Here is a 23669-nt window from a genome sequence, read left to right as displayed (position 1 = left end):
CAGTAACTTGTACTCGGTGTCTTAAGATCCCCATTTGTGAATACTCTAAAAGATCATCATCTGCTCACATTATTTCGGCCATAGGTAGAAATGGTGAAAAGGCTTTTTTCGAGACAGGGTCTGGCTCTGTCACCCAGGCGGGAGTGCAGTGGCACGATCATAGCTCCCTGCAGCCTCGACCTGGGGAGCTCAGGTGATCGCCCCCACCTCAGCCTTCTGAGTAGCTGGGGCTACAGGCATGCACCACCATGCCTGCCTAGTTTTTGTGGGTTTTTTTTTTGGTAGAGACGGGGTTTCACCATCCAGTTCAACATGCTGGGATTACAGGCACGAGCCATTGTGCCTGGCCAAGGCTTTAAGTTTCCAGAATTGTTTCTGAGCTGTACACTCGCATTCGTTGAGACCTAGTGATCATCTGAACTAGAGGTTTAGTTTAAAATTCAGTTTCTCAGTCTGGGGAGCAGTGTTGACATTTTGGCCTGATCACTTTTGTTGAGGAGTGCCTGTGTTGTAGGATGTTAAGCAACGTTCTTGGCCACTGCCAGGACTCCGCCCCTCCCATGGTAATAGTAAGAAGTCAAAATTGCCTGCTTGAGAATCACTGGTTTAAACGGACTTCCTTCTAAAATGATGTGAAATGGGTGGGGTCAGGTTGTGTTACGGAAGCTGGTCTTTGTGTGCTTGTTGCGAATTTTTCAGGTTTTCTATTAATCTTGCCTAAGGAAGTAACATTAGGATTGTTGGATATCTTTGTGAGAATTAAGCTTTTCCACTAATATTGAGGAACTGTATCAAAAGGTGGTGAAAGATGGTTTTCTTCAGCAGGTTCTGGGTACTTGAGGGTTACAAAGGGAGGGCTTCATGTTTGTGAGTGCAGGCTTTGAACACTGGAAACCTACCTGAGTTTCTTGTGCTGCAGAGGGGAACTTAGTCTAAAATCCTGCTGTTTTCAACATTTTGCTGTCTTTATCATCAGGGTCTTGTTGCTTGAGCAGATTAGGTGAGAACAGTTCTATAGGTTAGTACCCTGAATGTCTCAAATAGCCTGTGGTCAAACAAGTGTGGAGTGAAGTTAAATAGTATATAAGGAAATAGGCTAATTTTAATGATCCCAATAGTGAGAAAACTATTTCAGAGCTTTGTAAGTTCTGTCTTGTCTTATTGAAATTGTGAAGGAGGATGGCCATAGGATAGCTCTCATCTCACATGAATGTGGTAAGTTTGATTTTTTAAAGTATAAATTAAGTTTTTTTGCATGATCTAACTTTCCAAAAAGTGGCTTCTTCACCCTTAATACCTATTTTCTGATTGGCCATTGAGGTACTCTGACAAGGTCTAAAAGAGATTCACACCTTTGCATGCTGCCTAGAGGCAAACCATAGTACCTAAGGAGTGTGTGAATTGCAGTGTGCGGGGCAGCCAAGACTTCAATTTAGAAATGGAGGTCCTTGGCTTGACTCTTCCCCTTTTTACATTTTGGCATAACTTTTTTAGGCACTCCTATATGGTCTGGAGAGAAAAGTATCATTTTCTGCCTGAAAAGCTCAGTTTCTGAAGGGCACACTCCTCAGCATTCTAGTCATGGTAAATGGTGAGGAATACAAATCCAGATGGCTCCCCTTGCAGGGTTTCACTTTTTCTTTCAAGAGCACCGCAAAGCTAGGACATTGTGCTGTTAGGTACTTGGTAGCTGGCTGGTGATAAAATGTTGGACTTCTTCCCCCACCCTTCCTATAGCTTTCGTGAATTTTATTTTGAATTCTTGTTTTTATTTTGTTTAGAATTCTTTTTTTCAAGATAGTCTTGCTGTGTTGTCCAAGCTGGTATCGAACTCCTGGGCTCAGGCCAGCCTCCCGCACTCAGTCTCCTGAATGGGCCCCTGGCTTGAGTATTGTAATATTTACATCTGAATGCTTTGGGAAATTTGCTGTACCTCAAACTCAGAGTGAAAGAAATGTCCAACCAAAACGCAGGCAGCTTGCTCTCCATGCTGCCATTTATGTCTCAAACTGAGATGACCAAGTTTAAGTTCAAACTGGCAGCTCTACCACTGTTGCTGAAACGTCTTTCTTGGTAAAGGTAAATTCTGAAACCTATTTCCTATTCATCTTGGCTTGATCATGAAGTGAGACCCATCGAAGGCAGTGAACGTCCTTCAACACCCTCATCCACGTGAGTAATACGGACCATCTTAGCTTCGTCGAAGAGGGCTTGTTCCAGCCTTGGCAACAGAGTGAGACCCTGCTACAAAAAGAAGGGGGCTAGCTGACTTGATATGCCAGCGAACTTTTGGGAGGGAGCCTTGATGGGATTCGGTAGTAGGGAAGGCCTTTAGCTCTGAATAGAGGAAATTGGCATTTCTGTTTTTTACTTTTTGAGACAGGGTCTCAGGGTCTCAGCCTGCTCCCAGGCTGGAGTTCAGTGCTCTGATCATAGTTCACTGCAGACTCAAAATCCTGAGCTCAAGTGATCTTCCCACCTCAACCTCCCAGAGTGTTGGGAGTACAGGCATAGGCCACCGAACCTAGCTGATTTTTTTTTTTTTTTTTTTTAAGGCCTTGCTTTGTTGTCCAGGCTTGTCTGAAACTCCTGGCCGCAGGCGATCCTCCTGCCTCAGCCTCCCAAAGTGCTGGGATTGCAGACAAGAACCTCTCTGCCTGGCTGGGTTTCTGTTATTCATTTGTTGGACCTGCTTTCTTGGTAGCAGTGGTGTATTGATTCCCATTAGGATTTCTCTGCCAGGAGATCCTTATAGATCATGTAGTTCAATCCTTTTGCTTTGTGAATTCATTTGAAAGTATTATAATTTCGGTACGTAGTAATTAATGGATTTCTTGACATGCATTAGATATTTAAGGCAGTAATTTAACTGTGGTTCCACGTTGATTCCATTAGTGCATGGGCTTGCAGCCTTGTGAAATGATGATTCAGTTTATCCATTCGCTGAGTGTGCTGCACTGACCTCCTTCCAAGCCTCAGTTCCTGTTCTAGGAACTTGAGGCTATGTAGCCTGCAAATGCCCTGCAGTCTGCAGTGTTCTACTGTGAACTGCTTGTGTGTTGGCAGGCTACCGGTAAGAATGGTTGGTGTCAGCAGGGATGGGGCCCTCTGGGACCCATCTCACAAAGATGAGTGGTGAAAATCTGATCACTTGCTGCAGCCCTTCAGTTTTTTATTAAGCTGATGCCTGAGTAGCTTTAATAGCTTAATTAGCTATGTTAGTAGACTGAGATCTTCTGTTAGAAGTCCTTAGTTCTGTTTTCCTTGGGGACTAAGAAATTATATTGCAGGCCTGAATTACAGGAAAGTGAGAACCAATGGCTAGGGAATGAGAGCCAATACCTGTAAAAGCAGAGTTGGGCCGGGTGCGGTGGCTCACGTCTGTAATCCCAGCACTTTGGGAGGCTGAGGCGGGCAGATCACGAGGTCAGGAGTTAGAGATTAGCCTAACCAACATGGTAGAACCCCTTCACTACTAAAAATACAAAAATTAGCTGGGTGTGGTGGTGTGTACCTGTAATCCCAGCTACTCAGGAGGCTGAGGCAGGAGTATCTAGGATAATTGAACCCGGGAGGCGGAGGTTGCGGTGAGCTGAGATTGTGCCACTGCCCTCCAGCCTGGGCGACAGAGTGAGGCTCCGTCTCAAAAAAAAAAAAAAGGCAGAGTTAATGTATTGCTTATAGTTAGTTGAACCAGTTGTTTTTCACATACCAGTGCCCTAATCTACAGCTGAGATTGAACACAGTTAAGTAGATATTAGTTATCTTCAGAATGGAAGAGAACAGTAACAATTCAGAGCACCGATGGGAACATTGTTTCCTGAAAGTTCAAACAGTAACAAAGTAACATGTTTCCTAAATATGTATCATGTGAATCTTTAATGTTTGTGGACAGTAATACAAATCTAGAGTGTGACACAACATCTTAGAATTTTATGTCCTCACTTATGAATATTGGACTAGGCAAGGTGTGGATACCTTTCCAGCTGAAAATCTGATCAAGGAGGCAGGCTTCTTGGCTCCATGCTAAGAATCATGGATGATTTGTCATATTGGCCCTCTTTCTGGCAAAATCTTAAGTTTCTTAGGCAGTGGAATGAAGCATAACAAAACAAAATCCCTGGAGGCTAGGAACAGTTTGAAAGAAGACACTGTAGCATGTGCTGCTTAAGTACGTATCTCCTGCTTTTGGAATGGAAACTAGGGTTAATTTATATAGATACATGTGTTTTTTATCCTATCTGTAGTAATTTATGTGGGATATTCAAATAAGAAAATACGGGCTAGCACTGCATATTGTATGCATGTCTTACATTGTATGCAAACAAATGACTGTTAGATTCAGATGACTAATTAGATGTAAATGATGTTCAGCTGGCCCCAATCTTAACCGATGAGAGATTATGGAGTTTAACTTCTTTGGACTGTGTCTTTTTCATTTTGGTGCTGTGTCTGCAGTCACCATAACCACTTAGAAAAATCTGTATTTTTTTCTGTTCTCCTTGTGGGTTCTGAGTTTTAGAATCTTGCCTTTTGTGGTCAGTCATCCAGGTGCCCTTTGCCCTCTGTAAGCCGTTAAACCTTTTGAAGAGGCAGCTTTGCTGGTATTATTGTCTTGTGCCACAGTGAGTCCTAAGTGAAATTTGGGCCCAAAGTGAGTTTATGAAGATGGGTGGGCAGGAGCTCAAGAGCTGCAGGGTTGCCCTGTAGCCAGTGTCTGATGTGCCCCAGCAGGGAAGCTGATGAATAGGTGAGGAAATGCACAGGGATTCCGTAACTGCTTTTCTCCTTTTAGAGAAGTGCTTTGGCTCTCTTACCAAAAGCATTGCGATTTCTTAAAACAGTTGAAAATGTGCTTTCCAAATGAAGCTGTGCCTGTTTACCTCTTGTTTACCATGAAGGCTGATTATAATCTGTATTGTAAGGATTGACCTGGTAGGGAAGTACATCATGAACTGAAACTTTACCTAAAACGTAGAATACGTGAGCCAGTAGTTTCAAGAGAAATCTACAAAAGTCAGGTTTTTAAACATTTTTTAAAAGTTCTGAAATAGAGATGAGGTCTCACCATATTGCTCAGGCTGGGTTGTTGGGATTTTTGTTTGTTTTTTTGTTTTGTTTTGTTTGGAGACTCTGTTTTGTTTGGAGGCTCTGTTGCCCAGGCTGAAGTGCAGTGGCTCACTGCAACCTCCGCCTCCCAGGTTCAAGCAGTTCTCCTGCCTCAGCCTCCTGAGTAGCTGGGATTACAGGCACGTGCTACCACGCCAGACTAATTTTTTTTTTTTTTTTATAAGACGGAGTTTCACTCTCATCGCCCAGGCCGGAGTGCAGTGGCGTGATCTCGGCTCACTGCAACCTCTGCCTCCTGGGTTCAGGCGATTCTCCTGCCTCAGATGTTACAATGCTTACAGTGGCAGTTTGCAACAGTTAACAAAGCAGGCTTCAGAACTAAGTTCCTGCCTTGGGCATGCCAGACCTTTACCATGCAAAGTTGGCCCTGTTGGCCAACACTGAGTCTCTGCTTTAGGCCACGTGTGAGTAGCTGGGATTGCATGTGTGCGCCACCACGCCCAGCTAATTGTTGTGTTTTTGGTAGAGATGGAGTTTCGGCATGTTGGCCGATATGTTCTTGATCTCCTGACCTTGTGATCCACCTACCTCCGTCTCCCAAATTGCTGGGATTACAGGCGTAAACCACCGTGCCTGGCCAATTTTTCTGTTTTTAGTAGAGACGGGGTTTCACCATGTTGGTCAGGCTGGTCTCAATACCCTGACCTCAGGTGATCTGCCTACCTTGGCCTCCCAAAGTGCTGGAATTATAGGCGTGAGCCACCACACCCAGCCAGAAGTCAGTTTTAAAACTTAAATTATTTGAGAGTAGGTATATTTTCAGTTTGATTCTTACAAGTGACCTAAGGGATCTGGAAAAGAGGTAAAACTTTGCATGGTAAAGGTCTGGCATGCCCAAGGCGGAACTTGGTTCTGAAGCCTGCTTTGTCAACTGTTGTAAACTGCCACTGTAAACATTGTAACATCTGTGGCCTAAGGCAGAGACTTCAGTGTTGGCCATCAGGGCTAAGGAGTACTCTGAGCCCTTCAAGCTAAGGGGGATGGAGGCAGAGGCAAGTGAGAGGGGAAGAGTGGAGCCTGGTCATTATTTAGCAAGTTCTGTAGCACTGTGGAGTGGGTTTGTTGTCTAAGCAGAAGAAGGAATGCTGAACTTCAGTTATGCTTGATGCTTCCCGAGCGAGGGTACAAATGCTGACTTAGAAGCTCTAGTCATTTCACTACCTTCTACCCATGTTTGTCTCATCTGGAGGGTTATATGCTGTAGTATGAGGAAGTTCGTTTAACTTGTGCCTGGGGAACATTGAGTTGGTGATGGCCTGGATGCTGAGGGATTTTGCCAGTATTCTGTTTTAGACAGTTCTTTAAGGTCCAAATACAGAATTGCAGTATTTGCTTATTTGGTGGTTAGTACTATCATGTCAAGTGATTGGATTTTTGCTTGAATCCCTTCCTAGGGTGAAGTGTCTGGGCAGAAATGGCTGCTAGTGAAGCTCGAATGTTTGATATGCTGTGGTTGCAGTCACTCATACCTAGTAGTTTTCTTCTTTATGTCCTCATCACATTCTGAAACAAAAAATGTTTCTATACTAACCAGGAAGGAAGACAGGTATAGTCAGGGGTATTACCTCTACATGGGAAAAGGGACAAAAACAGAAGATAGTTATTCAGAGGAACGAAAAGCAGCTAAAGCAGCTGGTAGCATCCATTGTAGCTTTAACTGTGGTGCTTGAATGAGCTGCATTTACTTGATTACATCCCCCTTGGGTCCTTCTATTTGAATTCCAAGGGTATCCCATGTGGAGTTCACAGGCTCAGTGAGTTTGCTGGGCTTGTGAGCAAAAATGGAACTGTCAGCATATTCATTTGAGCGGTGCTAGAAGTCAGAGTTTGTGACTTCTTTAGTAAATGGAATCTTAGGAAATGTGGCAGTTTTAGAGCTCTGGGAAACGCACCTTAGACCTGTCCTGTGAGATGCCCTGTGTCTCCTCCAGAGACCATGGCTGCTACTTACGCCTGGCTCTGTGGATTCCTGTTCTTGGGCCTGCCTGACCTTGACAGATAAGCCTAAGATCAGTAGAGTCGTTGGTATTCCTCTGCACATCTCAGTTAATGGTCTGAGGTACTGTTTTTAAAGGCCATATTTGCCCAGTGTTAACTCAGCAGAAGGAAGGAAACTCTTATCAGAAAATATGCCAGAGCTGGAGTCACAGTTATGATCAAATGAAGTCTCTGACCTTGAAGCTTTATCTTTGTTTGCAGAGATCTCACAAATGGACATGTGAAAATTAAGCCAGACAAGCAGATATTTCATAGGAATTATCAATAATTCATTTGGAAGAAAAAGTACTTAGGTTGAGATGTGAGGACTCAAAAGTGTCTGTTTTGATGTTACTAATAGTTGATGTTAAAAATCAACCTCTGGTGACTACTTGAGCTTAATTTCTTGGAGGAAAGCCATTGTGGTATCTCCCTCTGACTTTCAGAATTATAAATATACAGTGCTTAAGGAAAAGGGAAGTACTTGAAACTTTTAAGTAATCCATGTGCTTTTAGTGAATATATTTAGTCTTTTTGTAGCTGATTGACTAGATTTTCAAGTTTTAGAGGTTAAGTACATAATTTTTAGTCTTGAACTTTTTAGTTTGAAGAAAGGGACCCAAAGGGAAATTTGGAGTGCAATACCTCATCTTCTCAATTCTAATCTTCAGTTGGCATTCCCTGCTTTGGGTAATCCAATGTTATGACAACTTGAGCACTTTTTACAGCAAAAGGAATGGGGCAATGAGAGGCTTACTCTGTGAGTTCCTCGTGCCTTGTGTGTCAAGCTTTCAGATTGGCCACCACCTTGTCTGCTTTAATTTACCTTTATTTAAGTTACTTTTCCCTAATAGCCCAGTTCCTATCAGTGCTGCCACTGTTCTCTCTCTCTGTCTCTCTTTTTTTTTTTTGACTGGCAGAAATGGAGTTACATAGTTTTTTCCTCTGAATTTCCAGCTCACAAAATTAGTTGAGTATTCAGAGCGGTGTTCACACTTGTTGCTCATGTGTAACCACAGTGGGATTGTACTAATTAAGTAAGGCCTTGGTTGGTTTTTCTAATTCGCCCCTCCTGTCTAGATTCCTTGGCTATTTGGAACAGTCCCAGGTTTACTCTGAACTCTCCACCCAGGATCCTACTCCTCATGACTGTTCTCTGTGCCATCTCCCTAGGTTTTCCTGTCAGATGTTTGTGTGGCCTGGTTAATGCCTCTTGAATGTTCATTGTACTTTGGCATTTATGTAAGAATTCAAGATTTTGTTCTGTTTAGTACAGGCCTTAGTGTACAGTCAGGTATTTGGCCAAATGTATTTCTCATGTAGGCATAAAAATATGTACTGTACATGACATTATTGTAGCAGTTGTTTTGTTTACATTACAGGAATACTTTGGATATACCAATGCATTTGAAGAAGGGGTTTCCCCTCAGTTTCGAATAAACTTAGAAATGTCTCAGTTGACATTTCTAAATGATCTACGTATAAACTGCTTTTTAGTAACTACTCATTTTTGGAGTAATATTTTAGGGCCAAATGAGTTTGAAACTAATATGCAAAAAAAATGTATTTCAGCTGAGATCTGTATCTGTGGACCTGAATGTTGATCCCTCACTTCAGATTGACATACCTGATGCACTCAGTGAGAGAGATAAAGTCAAATTTACAGTGCACACAAAGGTAAGTAACATACAGTGGTAATACATATAGTGTTGGGTTGCAGCCTTGTTCTTCACAGTGGATGTGAGAAGAGATTCCCTGAGCTTGAAACAGTTGCTATTCATAGGGTAGCACTATTAAGTGAGAACTTCCCTAATCTCACAGTAAGCATCAGGTGAGTGCCATTTTGGCAGCAGCATTCTGCTCTGGCAGAGAGCCCTGGGCTGTGGGTTCTTTTTTTTTGACAGTCTCACTGTGTTGCCCAGGCTAGAATGAAGTGGCGCCATCTTGACTCACTGTAACCCCCACTTCCCGGGTTCAAGCAATTCTCGTGCCTCAGCCACCAGAGTAGCTGGGATTATAGGCCTGAGCCACCACACCCAACTAATTTTTATATTTTTAGTAGAGATGGAGTTTCACTGTGTTAGCCAAACTGGTCTCAAAGTCCTGACCTCAGGTAATGCACGTGTCTCAGCTTCCCAAAGTGCTGGGATTGAAGGCTTGAGCCAGAGCCATCACACCCTGGGGGCCCCACCTTCGTTTTTAATTTGCATCCAAGGGAAGTTTCTCTCAGTAGCTTGCTGTTTTTTTCAGCATTTACTAAATTGGGAAGGACCTTTCCCATGTGGTTTTTTCTTAATGCTTGGGCGGCTTGAATAGCACACTTCAGTTATTCCGGAGGCAGTGTAAAAAGACTGGTGATATAATTCTCTGCCTGAGCTTACCAGATCAAAGGAGGTAAAATCAGCATTCACTGGAGTGTAAAGGAAGGAAGTCAGGGACAATTTTTAGAACCATAGTAAGTTACAGCTAAGAGGTTTTTTTTAAATTTATTTTTCTTTTTTGTTATAAGTTGGGGGTAGGGGGTAAATTCAGACTTAAAAAAGTAGAATTTGAGGTTGGGTTGGGTGGCTCACACCTGTAATCCTAGCACTTCGGGAGGCCAAGACAGGCAGATCTCTTGAGCCTGGGCAACGTGGCAAAAACCTCTCTCTTCCAAAAATATAAAAATTATCTGAATGTGGTAGTGCACACCTGTAGTTCCAGCTACTCAGGAGGCTGAGGTGGGAGGATGGCTTGAAAGCCTGGAAGGCAGAGGTTGCAGTGAGCCAAGAAGCCAAGATCATTTCACTGCACTCCAGCCTGGGTGACAGCCAGACCCTGTTCCAAAAATGTATATATACCAAAAAAAGTACACAGAAACAAAAAAATAGAATTAGGGTTGTGGCTTACTTGTTGGAACTGAACTTCTACCAGTAGATTATCTGATTGGATATTCATTACAAGCTTCAGAAAGGTGGAGTTTGGGGAGAAATCCTTAAGAGTTCCTTAGAGTTCAGGTTGAATCTTAGCTAGGACTTCCATGATCGGGGGTCATGTATTACTGCTTGGTTCTTTACTGGATCATATTATGATGTATTATGCAGAATTTTCCCACCATGTAGCCTAGGAAACCCAAATCACTTATCTAAAAGTCGTGGTTACCAGTTAATTTCTTTCTTTCTTTACAGACCACATTGCCCACGTTTCAGAGCCCAGAGTTTTCTGTCACAAGGCAACATGAAGACTTTGTGTGGCTACATGACACTCTTATTGAAACAACAGACTATGCTGGGCTTATTGTGAGTCTTTTAGAAAATCAAATAAGCTAGTTCTTTCTGCCTTGCTATGCATTTAGTTTAAAAGAGACTTATATCCACTTTTTGTAATGGATTGTGAAAAGTTAGATTTCATCTGCCTATGGGAGTATTTACTGTCAAGTGGAAAATATGTGAAGGAAATAGCGTTGGAGCTTTGAGGTGGTGCATCCAGGCTTACATTATTTACATTGTAAAGGGGTGTGAACAGTGTAATGACTTTAGTCTTACCTACCTTTAGATTTGGTTTTTTTCTCTGGTATGTTTTTTTTCCAGTGTCAGTAGAATTGATTTCTAGGAAACATTAGTATTGGTAATAGTTTGTGATAAGATTTCTTAAAAGTTGCTGAAGGAGGCCATACCTGTAATCCTAGCACTTTGGGAGGCTGAGGTGGGTGGGTCACCTGAGCTCAGGATTTTAAGACGTGCCTGGGCAACATATTGAGACTCTGTCTCTACTAAAAGTACAAAAAATTTGCTGGGTGGTGGTGACACATACCTGTTGTCCCAGCTACTGGGGAGGCTGAGGCATGAGAATCGCTTGAACTTGGGAGGCAGAGGTGTTGCAGTGAGCCGAGGCCATGCCACCTCACGACAGAGCGGGACTCTTGTCTCCTAGAAACAGAAGAAGTGCTCAAGGAGGCAGTTTTCACCCTTGATTGTTAATTCTTGGCTGCAGGAACAGACTTAAACTGATTTTAAAGGAGATTTCCATGCATTTTGTCCTGACAGGCAGACTGAAGAATCTGTCCAAGTGATGATTTCTTAATAAACAAAATTAGTACTGAAGTTTATATTTAGATATATTCTGGTTCATTCAAAATTAGAGTCCTTGATTATCCTTTGGGATTAGGAAAGAAATTCCTTTGGAATACCGGAGACTGTATAATCTTGATGGCTAATCGTTGGTGTTTGGCATTCGTTGTACTAGTTTTAGGCCAACATTGAAGCAGTATAGATACTGTTGTGCTCTGAACATTGTCTGTAATGGATAAACTGAACAAATGATTGCCATCAAAGTGAATACGCAACTCTCAGGAAGACACCTCATTTTAAGTGGCCAGAAGAAATAAGGAAGGTTAAGAAAAACAGGAGTTGACTTTTAAATAGCCCCACAGGAGTGGAGTGGTTGTCTCCTGTGGACCAGCAAGAGTAGAATGAGGCACCAACTAGAAAACATCGCTGCTGGGACGAGAGGCTCATGAGTTCCTGCCTCTGCTGCAGATTCCACCTGCTCCTACGAAGCCCGACTTTGATGGTCCTCGAGAGAAGATGCAGAAACTGGGAGAAGGTGAAGGGTCTATGACCAAAGAAGAATTTGCCAAGATGAAACAAGAACTGGAAGCGTAAGTGGATTTTCCTGTTGGGCTCTGTCTTTTGAGAAGTAGAAAAGTGGTGCTGTATGCAAAAATAAGTAGAAGAACCTGACTTAATTTTGTTTTAAGTGCAGCTATTAGGTCCCTAGCGTGATTTTCTAAAACTAGTAATACATCTTGCATAGTGTGGGGCATGGTCTTTGTACTTCACACATTGATTCATTGGAGGCCATTGACACTAATACCTGATAGACTAGTTGTTTTTTCCCATATGTAGAGCATACTTATTAGGGATGCTGGTCTGGCACAGTGAGGAAATAAACTTTTGTGCCTTTATAAATTGCTCATAATGTACAAAACTTTTCTTTCAGAAGGTTGATTACCAGACGTTTAGAAGAAACTAGATTGTAATGAATGCTGTTACATGAAAGAAAAAAAAATTTTTTTTTTTTTTTTTGAGACGAGTTCTTGCTCTCTTGCCCAGGCTGGAGTGCAATGGTGCTATCTCACTGCAACCTCCACCTCACAGGCTTCAGTGATCCTCCCAAATCAGTCCCCTGAGTAACTGGGACCATGGTTACTGGGACTACTGGCACACGCCACCACACTCAGCTAACTTTAAAAATTGTTTTAGAGATGGGATTTCGTCATGTTGCCCAGGCTGGTCTCAAACTCCTGAGCTCAAGTGATCCGCTCGCCTTTGCCTCGCATAGTGCTGAGATTATAGTGAGCCATCCCCGGGCCAGACCAAATAATGAGTGCTGTTACAGAGCAGCATTCTCAGTAACCATCACATTGATTTGAAAGAGGAAGTCCAGGTCTATAGGCAGCAAGTATATTTTAATCTGGTTGTCATTTATTTTTTTCAAACAAAAATAGATTTTTGGAAAGTTTCTTGTGAATCCGTCCTTGACTTCCTCATCTTAGCTGAAAAGTACTCATTCCTCCGCTCTTCCTCCATCAGCTCCGAGTCCCCAAGCCCCTGTGTCATCTAGGGCAGCACTCAAACCTCCAGGCCCTGAAAGCATTTAGCACACACTTGAATGGCTTTGGGGCCAGCTCTGGGGAATGAGGCACTGAACACAACAGACCCAAGTTTCTACCATTAGAAATTTTAAGGTGACACTTAATGTCTAGGTTGAGATGAAGCTGCTTTGTAATTTTTGTTAACTTTTAGCTTCATTAGACTCATGCCATGTACTCAGGCTGCAGAGTTATAGGGTTTTCATTGCTTTAAAGAAACAAATGTTCTGTGGCTGCTAACTAACAGTAATTGCATGTAGATTTGGGAGCTCATGGACTTGATCCATCAAATCCAATGACAACATTGCTTTCCTCCATAGGCTTATTCCACAGATTCAAAAATGGCAATTGCCTTACTATCTAACCAGGTTCAGTATAAGCAGGTTATACTGAAACACTGGTCCAGTTGCAGTGTTTTTTGTGGTGGCATGAGCAGAGCCATAGAATTAACCAGGAGTGGTATTGGTCAGGTAATTGAGCTGTGTCAACTGAATGCTGTGTGCGCATCTCTTTTCAGTGAGTATCTCGCTGTTTTTAAGAAGACTGTCTCCTCCCATGAAGTCTTTCTTCAGCGGCTTTCTTCTCACGCTGTTCTCAGTAAAGATCGCAACTTTCATGTTTTCCTGGAATATGATCAGGATGTAAGGCATTTTTATTCCGTTTTGATAATCCACTTCAAATGTTTATACTTTCAAAATGTTCTTGATAGTTTCTAAAAAATTGACTGCTTTAGAGTTTTGAATTTCTTACACAATGGAAACCTTTTTAGATGCTGCTTTTCCTTCATTGTGTAAGTCATTTTTTGTAAAACTCTGCTTAAAGAAAATTTTCACTTTTTTCGCCTTGAAAACCTTGGTTTCTTTTTAAGAAATTTAACATCCCTTAATTTCTTAACAATCCCAAAGTTAACTAAGTTCATTTTAAGGGAATTAAAATTTGTGTAATTTATTTTCTTCCCAGCTACCCTTTTTGTTGAATTATGACTTTTATGCTATTTTTCTTTTTATCATGTTTTGAAAGTTTTTGCTACTTAATATGTATAGAAGAGAACAGTAATTTTCCCAAGGATTTCAGAGCCAGTAAGACTTGGCTTCTAGTCAGTCTTTCAAAATCTCTTAAGCCTTTTAGAATGAGATGACCTACCTATGTTTAGGTTTAGCCATTATGTGTTTTTAAAACTTGGAGGTTAAAGCAGAATTAAAGATACTTTGTGCATTTGCCTGTAGTAATAAAGAGGATTACTTAAAATGTTATTCAGAACTTCTTTAAGAGAACCTAGAAAAATACATACCATATAAACTGTTCTTTGGAATTTTCTTCCTTTAGCTAAGTGTTAGGCGGAAAAATACTAAAGAGATGTTTGGTGGCTTCTTCAAAAGTGTGGTGAAAAGTGCTGATGAAGTCCTTTTTACTGGAGTTAAGGTTAGTGACCTTTGGCTGTTGGAGAAAATTTTTGACTTCATTGGGAGTAGGTGACCTTTTATTTCTTTGAAAGAGATACTTGTGAAGCAAATGGTTAACTTTTAAGAAATGTAAGTTTTCTTCAAATTTTGGTAATTTTCATCTACTTATTCAGTTTTCACTTATTTCCCAAAGCACCTTGTTCTCTCCAAGAAGCAACTTGAACCTTTCCACACTTGGCTTCATTTTCTCTTTTTCTGTAAGGAGGGAGATTACTCAGTTAATTTCTAAAATAATATACAAGATCAGTATTTTATCCCATTCTCAGAACTACACGATCCAGTTTGGTCACCAACTACAGGTGATGGAGAAGCACTTGACATGTAACCTAGCTGGCACAACTAAGGAACCAAACTTGAGATTTTATTTACATATTGTATTTCAAGGCGTTAGCACAAAGATAAGAATACAGAAATTTCTGAACATTTCCATTACCCTTATAGGTGTGATTTACTTTCTTCTCGGGCCTTCTCATTCCTTTGTAACTGAGTAACCCTTACAGTTACTATCTGGTATCTGCCTCTGCTATTCCAGGGAGCCCAGAATACAGGTGCTCAGTACAGCGGGCATCATCAGAAATTAGGAAACCCGGACTTAGTCCAGTTTAAGGTATATGGGACAGTCCTCTATCCATGCATTATGGGATATTTGGCATTGGCATCCTTGGCCAGTGCCTGCCAGATGCCTGGATTTCCTCCGAGTCTGAAACCAATGGAGAAAAAAACCCTCATTCACACACAGATAGGTATGCAAGGCTAAGTGGCCATGTTCCACCTGGTAGAACCATTGTACTAGTGTGAGATAGCTGGGTCTTAGGATGCCAGTTTTACTGGTGATTGTTACGTGATTCTTCTGTAGACATTGTCTGCCAGCCCTTGATTTTTGCCAGCCTTGGTTAAGAAATAGTATCGTAAATTTGTAATTCCCTGATCTGTAGAGGTTAAACTTTAGTCGTGTTTATTTGCTATGTTCTAAGCAATATATTTTTATATTGATAAATACAAAAGGCTGCAGGGATAGTATATTTTCACATTCATGAAATGTCTGGTTCTTTTTTTCTTCCTTCTAGGAGGTAGATGACTTCTTTGAGCAAGAGAAGAACTTTCTTATTAACTATTACAATAGAATCAAAGATTCTTGTGTGAAAGCTGACAAAATGACCAGATCTCATAAAAGTAAATATCATTTACCACCGGTCACTTACAGCTTTGCTGATGAGCCTGGCTGTGTTTGGATAAAAAGACTTGTCCTTGTTTCTGCAGATGTTGCCGATGACTATATCCACACTGCAGCCTGCTTACATAGCCTGGCTTTAGAAGAGCCCACAGTCATCAAAAAGTAAGTTTTTTTGGAAAAGCATTTCCCCTAACCCAACTGACGAGTGCTGAGTGGTAAAATTAAAAGCATAAATGAGTAATGACTATATGGTCCTGCTCTGGAGTTAAAAGCTCAGTAAGACAAGTCTCCAGCACTCATCTTACATGTTCTCTGGACATAAGACACTTACAAGACAATTGTAGGGGACTTGGGCTCTTCTATATGTGAACAAATACAGTAAATGTTGTCAAAGCAATAGTTTCTGTCACACTTAAAAAGCCTGTTTTCTTTAGTTTTGGCATTTGTGAGAGTTTATCTTGACTCTTCCCCTGGCAATTGGAGCTTGCCATTTTGCTTGGTAATGCCCTAGACCTTCTTTTTTTATGGCCTGTGATGCAGCCCCAGGAGATCCTGAGAACATGTGCCTCTGCCCTGGACTTTGAAGAGATTTGGTTATGGTGGTCATGAGAATAATTTAATGACCCCAGTCTGACACACAGCTGTTTTGATGTACAGTTTTCTGAAATTATCTTCATTCATTGAATTAAAGACCCTTCCATTTTCACTCTGCACTTACATATATATGTGTTTTAGTTTCTCCATCCTGAGCATTTCTGGTGTAAGACAATATTTTACTTAACATCCAGACTTGGCAAAACAGGTGATATTACTTCGCACTTGAAATGGAAAGACTAATGGCAGAACCATGACGAATTAAATAGCATATTTACTGCTTTGGGATGCCCATAGCAGAGCTCATTAGAACCCGACCTTGGTTTAACACAGCATTGGCTTTTAATAAGAATATTTGGGCACATGGCAGGATGACCAAAGGGTCACCAAGAGGCTGAGTGTGGTGTTGTACATGTGTGTAGTTTTGTGACCGTCTTCTCTACTATTTGGGGTCAGTTGAAGTGAGAGCACTTTCAAATTAACGCTAAAGCGCCACAGGCCCGGACTGCTGAGTTGACCCATTCCTGTCTTGCACGCTGGTAAGATCATGTTTATAGATGATTTAAGACCTTACACCAAAATTACATGTACATTTTCAGGTACCTGTTGAAGGTTGCTGAGCTATTTGAAAAGCTTAGGGTAAGGATTTTTGTGTTGGTCTTGATAATATATATTTTATGATCTGTAGCTTTCTGCCTTGATGGTGACCTTTCCTTTTCTATATAGAAAGTAGAGGGTCGAGTTTCATCAGATGAAGATTTGAAGCTAACAGAGCTCCTCCGATACTACATGCTCAACATCGAAGCTGCTAAGGTAGGAAGAGAGTTGCGCTCTGCTTCTCAGAGCAATGCAGGACCAGAAGTCTGTTTAAAAGGTTTCTTTATACAAAGGGGCAGAATGAGAATTTATCAGACTTGTTTTTATAAATGACATGCCTTTCTGGCCTTGTATCCATAAAGCTTGTATATCTGGCAGTGCTGTGGGGGTTGTGTGGAGTAGACAGGTCATAGTTTGGGGGATGATAGGTTGTTGATGTGGGACATAACATGCAGAAAGGGCTGTTGCTGGGGCAGAGAAGATTTGGGAGTTTTTATTGAATTGCAAGTATCCCTGCAGCCTTTGAGCCGTAAGGCTTTATATACATATATGGGCAAAATGGTAAGTAGAATAACCTTTGGGAATGAAACATGCATTGTCTGCATTGCCCTGAACAAATATGTTTTAATTTTATGTGAAATGTATTAAATCAGGCAAAATAAAAGTAGATAGGTTTCTATGCCCTCTGAGGCTGAAATGTCATCAGAAAGTAAGAGTAAAAATTTATTTTTTGCCCCATCATGTAATTTTAGTTAATTTGCCCTTTGGCATGTTTTCTGAATCTTGGAGTTTTTAAAAACATACTTTTTTAGTAGCTTATTTTCTTTCATGGAATTTGAGCTCACTTAAGATTATTAGAGTATATACAAAAATAGGCCTAGTAGTTTCACCAATCAGTTATTTCACCTAGTTTTAAATGTATAATCTATACATCATAATTGCAGATTTCAGATACTGAAGTAATTTCTACTTCGTTGTAAGATTGCAAAGAACCTTTATATCTGACTAAGTGGATCTCCAAGGTAGATTACCAGAAGCAGGATTTGCAGGGTAGAGTTAACTTCATTGCCCAGTTTTATCTTAGCCACTCTCACAACTTCACTTACCCAGCAGTGGCTGTATATGTGTTCTGATGCACAATATTTAATTTTTGAAGTTAACTTTGTTTACTGAATTAACCGAAAAAGTAGTTCTTCTGTTTTCACTCTTGAGTAATCACTTAATTCATATAAGGGATTCTTTAAAAAAGCTCTCAACAAAGCTATCAGCGTTGCTTATCGCTGCTGAAGCTGGAGATTTAAAAATACTCTGGGAGAGGGAAGGTGTAGAGGTAGATTATTGCCACCTAACATCTCAGGTGGTACATTGGCACTTGGGCTGTTTTTTAGACTGGTTTAGATATTTAGTATGTATACCTGTTAATTTTTTTCCCAGGATCTCTTATACAGACGCACCAAAGCCCTCATTGACTATGAAAACTCAAACAAAGCTCTGGATAAAGCCCGGTTAAAGAGCAAAGACGTCAAGTTGGCTGAGGCACACCAGCAGGAGTGCTGCCAGAAATTTGAACAACTTTCCGAATCTGCAAAAGAAGGTTGAGCAGGGACATTCTTCTTTCTGTATTCTAGTTTGAAAATAATTTCAAACTTAGAAAAGTTGCACAAATAGTGCAAAAAAACGCCCATCTATCCTTCACCCAGTGTCAGCACTTCACCCCATCTGCCTTATCACTTGCACATGCACAGTCACCCTCATGGCTTTGTGTACTTACAAACGTTACACACCTGATTTTTCTGTGCCAATGGAGATTAAGTTGCATACATCATGCTCCTTTTAGCCCTAAAAACGTTGTTTATGTCCTAAGACTGAAGACATTCTCTTGTATGGTTACAGTACGGTTATTTGCTGTGATAAGTTTAACTTTGGGACTACAATCTGCTGTCTATTCATGAGGTATTGATGTCCTCTACAAGATCCAGTCTAGGATTGCATCTGGTTATCTTAGCTATTAGTCTCCTTTACTCTGGAATAGTTCTTAGTTTTTAATGATACCAGTCTTTTTCGAGAATCTCTTTACAATTCCTGTATTTCTGACTTTTGGTTGGTGTCCTCATGTTTTAGATCTGGTCATGGGTTCCTGGCAGAATAGAAGTAATATGCCCTTCTTGGGGTGTCACTTCTGATTGAACATTGTGTCTCTCCTTCCTTTGTGGTAGTAATTTTGATTACTCAGTTAGATAGTATCCAAATCCAATTTCTCCACTGTGTAGTTACTATTTTAACCCCCATCAGTCTGTGGTGAGGTAATTTAAGACCATGCAAATGTCTTGGTCTTCATCAAACTTCCTCCCTAGATTTAGCATGTATTAATGATTTTCCTAAAGCAGCTGTTACTCTGATGGTTGGAGAAAGACGATTTCCCTCATCTCCAGCTCTAACTTTCCTACCCAAGTTGGCACTTGACATCCTACTACAAAAAGCCTTCCCTTTTCTCAGAGATTTCCTTTATCTTCTTTATTAGAGTCATGAATTCCCAGTTTTTAAAATGGTTTAGGATTCATTATTACCAAGTTATTTTTGATGCTTGTCCAGACTTTGCCAATAGGATCACCTTTAAGCTGGCATGTGGTTGTAACACCCTAACCCCTCTTTTAGAGCAATAGGCTATGCTAATCTTACTCTACTCCAGCCTTGAAACTGGCCATTTCTTCAGGGAGCCAAGGTTCTTTTTCTTTGAGAACAGTTACCAGCATCTGAGTATGCTCATTGTTTTGGGGTATCTCTGCTTCTGTGCCCTTCAGTGCACTGAGCTAGGAAATGTATGTGTGTGCGCACATGCATGCCGTTGCACACACATGCAGGTTTCAGGGATCACAAGTCCGGTCCATGTCCACGTCCACTGGATTCTTTCTTGCCTTATCCATTTCAGTCCTCAGAGCAGAGGACTTTTACCATTTCCATTGAACATGAGTGTAATATGTAGTCCTTGCCTAAGAGGATTGTGTGGATCTTCTCTGGGGTTCTCAGGAGCCATGAAACATGCCAGAGCACATGTTGGAATGGATTACCCACAATGTGAGTAGTTGTAGTCAGGCGCTATTGGACTCAACCCCCACTCCCTGAACTCATGTTTCCATGAAAAATTCGTATCTTAACTTAGCTTCTCCTAACTTTGTTTCCCAGTGGTTGGGTAATCTAGACGTAGGGAAATGATCTGTTCATCAACATGCCTGAAGCTACCTGGGGGAAACCTAGTTCTAATCATTTGTCTTTTTGTCTATTCATGGTTATAATACAATACCTTAACTGTAAGCCACAGAGCTTCCTGACAAATGTCACGTAGATAGGCTCTGAGGCTGTCCTGGTTTCTTCTAAAGTAACCTTCGTGCTACTGTGTTCCTGAAACAATTACAGCTTTTTTTTTTTAACTAAAATTTTCAAGGTAAAACACACACTTCAGAACTACTGAGTTGAAATCTTATAGGCCAGTTCCGTGGCTCTGGCAATTTTAGAGGAGATTAAAGAAAAAACACAAAACTTTAAAAAATGATGCCAATTTAGGACTACCTTTACTGCCTAAAGTTTTCACCCACATTGATTATATCCTATATTCAAAATGCAAAATAGGTACCTAGAATGCTGAGATTGATGGGTCTTAACCTGTGTTTGCCTTTGGTACACGTGCTTTCTGAGACTTGTAGCTGAGCTGACTAGAGTTGAGTCAGTCGGTAAGGGCTGTTTTCACAGCAGTTGAGTAGTTAGCGTATGGAGCCCTGGTACTACGTGTAGGTCCAGAGGAAGGCAGGGAGCTTATTTTCACCCAGGATATCCAAGGGACTGATAAACATCACCTTGTAGTGCAAGGACTATAGACTTAACATATCACTATGAAATTTGTGACTTTTTACCTTGGATGTGGCTGCCTGTATTGTAGTTCTTTTGCACAACACTAGAGACAGGAGGAGGGTGAGTCTGCTCTGAATACTTGAGCACCAGCAGAAGGTTGAGTGATGGTCAAAGTTTTACGCAAGTAAAACTGCAAGACAGAATTTAATGTCACAAATGTAATGAAGGTAGTAGGGCGAGACATGCATATTCTTGGTTTGTTCCAATTTCCAATAGATCATTAATGCTGAAGTCTGATGGCAATAGGAGTAAATGAAAAGGAAGCCTGCCCTAAAGATCATCAAGTAAACCTGTCTTGAATACAAGTAGCAGTTTTCACTGTTTTGGATTTTAAAATGTTTTAAGTTTTATTTTTAATCGACAAGTCATTGTATTGCATTTATGGAATACATTGTGATCCTTTGATACAGGTATACAGTGTGAAATGATTAGATCAGGCTAATTGACATCTCATTTTTTCAGTGGTAATACATTTGAAATTTACTGTTTCAATATACATTATTGACTCTAGTCACCCTGTTGTGCAATATATCTCAAAATTTATTCCTTGAGTTTGTTAGCTGCAGCCTTCTACCCATTCTCTTGCTCCCACCTTCCCCAGCACCCCACCCTCGTCCTCTGATAACCATCATTCTATTCTCTACTTCTAGGGGGTTCAACTTAAGATTTTACTGATAAGTGAGATCATGTAATGTTTGTCTTTCTGTGCCTGACTTATTTTATTTGGCATAATGTCCTCTAAGATCCATCCATATTGTCCCACATGACAGAATTTTGTTCTTTTTAAAGGCTGAATAGTGTTATGTATCTTTACTACATTGTCTTCATCCGCTGATGGACACTTCTTAATTGATTTTGTATTTTGGCTATTGTAAATAATGCTGCAGTGAACATGGAAGTACAGATACCCCATTGAGATACTGATTTCAATTCCTTTTGTTACATTCCCAGAAATGGGTTTGCTGGATCATATGATCATTCTATTTTTAGTTTTTTGAGGAACCTCTATACCATTTTCCATGGGGGTGTATTAATTTACATCCCCAGCAACAGTGTAGAAGAGTTCCCCTTTCTCTGCATTGTTGCCAACACTGATCTTTCATCTATTTGAGAAAATTCATTCTAGCAGGTGTGAGGTAATCTCATTGTGGTTTTAATTTGCATTTCCCTAATGGTTAGTGATGCTGAACATTGTTTGCACAAACCTGGTGTGTCTTTTGAGAAGTGTTTTCACAAGCTATTGGTGAAGTATGTGGCTCACCAGCCCCCATACTCCAGCCCTGTTCCCAGTCACTGGTACCTAGAGGGTGAGAGTGAGGCTGCTCATCACATGTTCTCCAAGTCTCCAGCTGCTGCCCTCCCACTCACCGTGCTTGGTGATGCGGTGATGTTTTCCACTTAAAGACAGTGATAGCTGTATCACCACCGTTAATAGAAGATGTCTAGTGTGTCCCGGTCACAGAGATAATACAAATGTGAGGAAATAATGCTGGTGCACGAAAGCTTTGGAGACCGTTTGTAAGAATGCCATTTGGTAGTTAAAGTGAACATGAATATTGTTTAGTTTTTCTTGGGTTTCATAAGCATTTTTTCTTCCTGTAGAACTGATAAATTTCAAACGGAAGAGAGTGGCAGCATTTAGAAAGAATCTAATCGAAATGTCTGAACTGGAAATAAAACATGCCAGGGTAAGTGTTTTCTACCAATGAAGCCAACATCTTTTATGGTTTTTTTCCAAGTTATTTCCCGATTTACTAACCCATTGTCATCAGGCAGTTGGGGTGGCCTTGTGATATTAATCCTCTTTAGTAATTAGTTGATGGGAGCCACTCATTGTTTATTTGTAGTCTTGTTTATAATGTCACCCATGACTAATTTTTAGCAACTTTTTTTTTTTTTCTCTTAATAGAGATGGGGTTTCACCATTTTGGCCAGGCTGGACTTCTGACCTCAGACGATCCATCTGCCTTGGCCTCCCAAAGTGCTGGGATTACAAGTGTGAGCTACGGCTACCAGCCCTAATTTCTAGCAACTTTTATTCAATCTTTCCAAGGCCCTTGCCTTCGTAGAACAACACACTGATAGTGTCTAAGAAGTTATAGTAAATAGGATCACATTTAGGAGCAAGCAGGTGAGGGCAGAGGTGCATGCTGGGCGAACATCAGCTCTTTGGCTGGTAGCCTTACCCACTGAGGGAGAGGAGCTCTCCCACATGAAATTGGGATGAGTGGTACGTTGCAGTTCACCTGGGATTTCATGAAGAGAAGGGCCAGCTTGCTCTGCCTGACTTTAAATCTCCTGTGAAAAGCTATGTTGGTGGACTTGAGTCATTACAGGTATATGGCAAGTTTTAATAATTCAATGATCTGCTTTGACTTTTTTCCCCCACAGAACAATGTCTCCCTTTTGCAGAGCTGTATTGACTTGTTCAAGAATAACTGATACGCCTTCACTCAGAAGAAAAGAAATGAATGTGAAAGAAAGCCAAGCATCACTTGCGCTTAAATCATTACCACAGAAGATTTATTAGCTTCAACTTTAAAATTATGTGAATAAATATTTTGATTTCTACAAATCTTAACATTTAACCATGTTGGTTTAAAAACATTATTGCTTGCTACTTGGACAAACTAATTTTTCCTTGTGCATTTAATACCTCTGGGCAGAATCTAAATACTGGGTTCTCCTGCAGTTCGTCTTTAGTTACTAAGAAAGGGTGTAGGAGACATTTGCCTTCAGGGAACAAGTAGAAGCAGTCGCCTGGCCCATGTCCCTACAAACCCATGATTGTCAGGGAGGTGCCAGTTGCAGCAGGTAATTCAACTGCTCGAGGCAGGTAACAGACCTTCCATTCCTCGCTGAAGGTGGGGTTTGTGTTTTTGTTTTGCCCCGTTACTCCACTGGTAGTCATCTGGTATTGACTACAGCAAGAAACATAACAGCAAGAAAATCTCATGTATCTATATATACTCTTTACACCTCCTTTTTTTAGTTGAGATACAAATATTTGAGGGGAGAGAAATATCTATGGGTATATATGGAAACATAATGTGGTCTACTTGATAAGATGGCCAGATCTACATTAGGAAGAGGATGAACTCCCTCCCTAGTGGCCATTGCGGGGTGAGGGGGTGTGGTGTATGTCTTTGGGGATTTGTTTTTTATAAAGCATATAATAAAATAATCGTGCTACTAA

At 40.9% G+C, this 23669-nt stretch overlaps 1 protein-coding gene across 2 annotated transcripts in view; it reads left to right on the top strand.

The window, feature by feature from the left end:
• The window catches only part of SNX5 (sorting nexin 5), a 26837-nt gene extending 3168 nt beyond the window's left edge, over positions 1 to 23669 (top strand). For both annotated transcript variants that reach the window (XM_011962899.1, XM_011962895.1), the window contains 12 exons: positions 8680 to 8784; positions 10275 to 10385; positions 11625 to 11746; positions 13257 to 13380; positions 14066 to 14161; positions 15270 to 15375; positions 15463 to 15538; positions 16570 to 16609; positions 16697 to 16783; positions 18002 to 18161; positions 22076 to 22161; positions 22865 to 23669. In XM_011962899.1, the coding sequence (XP_011818289.1) occupies positions 11673 to 11746; positions 13257 to 13380; positions 14066 to 14161; positions 15270 to 15375; positions 15463 to 15538; positions 16570 to 16609; positions 16697 to 16783; positions 18002 to 18161; positions 22076 to 22161; positions 22865 to 22915 (900 nt within the window). In that variant the 5' untranslated portion in view covers positions 8680 to 8784; positions 10275 to 10385; positions 11625 to 11672 and the 3' untranslated portion in view covers positions 22916 to 23669. The remainder of the gene's footprint in view (positions 1 to 8679; positions 8785 to 10274; positions 10386 to 11624; positions 11747 to 13256; positions 13381 to 14065; positions 14162 to 15269; positions 15376 to 15462; positions 15539 to 16569; positions 16610 to 16696; positions 16784 to 18001; positions 18162 to 22075; positions 22162 to 22864) is intronic.

Source organism: Colobus angolensis, unplaced genomic scaffold (assembly GCF_000951035.1).
Source record: "Colobus angolensis palliatus isolate OR3802 unplaced genomic scaffold, Cang.pa_1.0 Scaffold117, whole genome shotgun sequence".
NCBI lineage: Eukaryota > Metazoa > Chordata > Mammalia > Primates > Cercopithecidae > Colobus > Colobus angolensis.
This window is presented reverse-complemented; position numbering and strand designations above follow the sequence as displayed.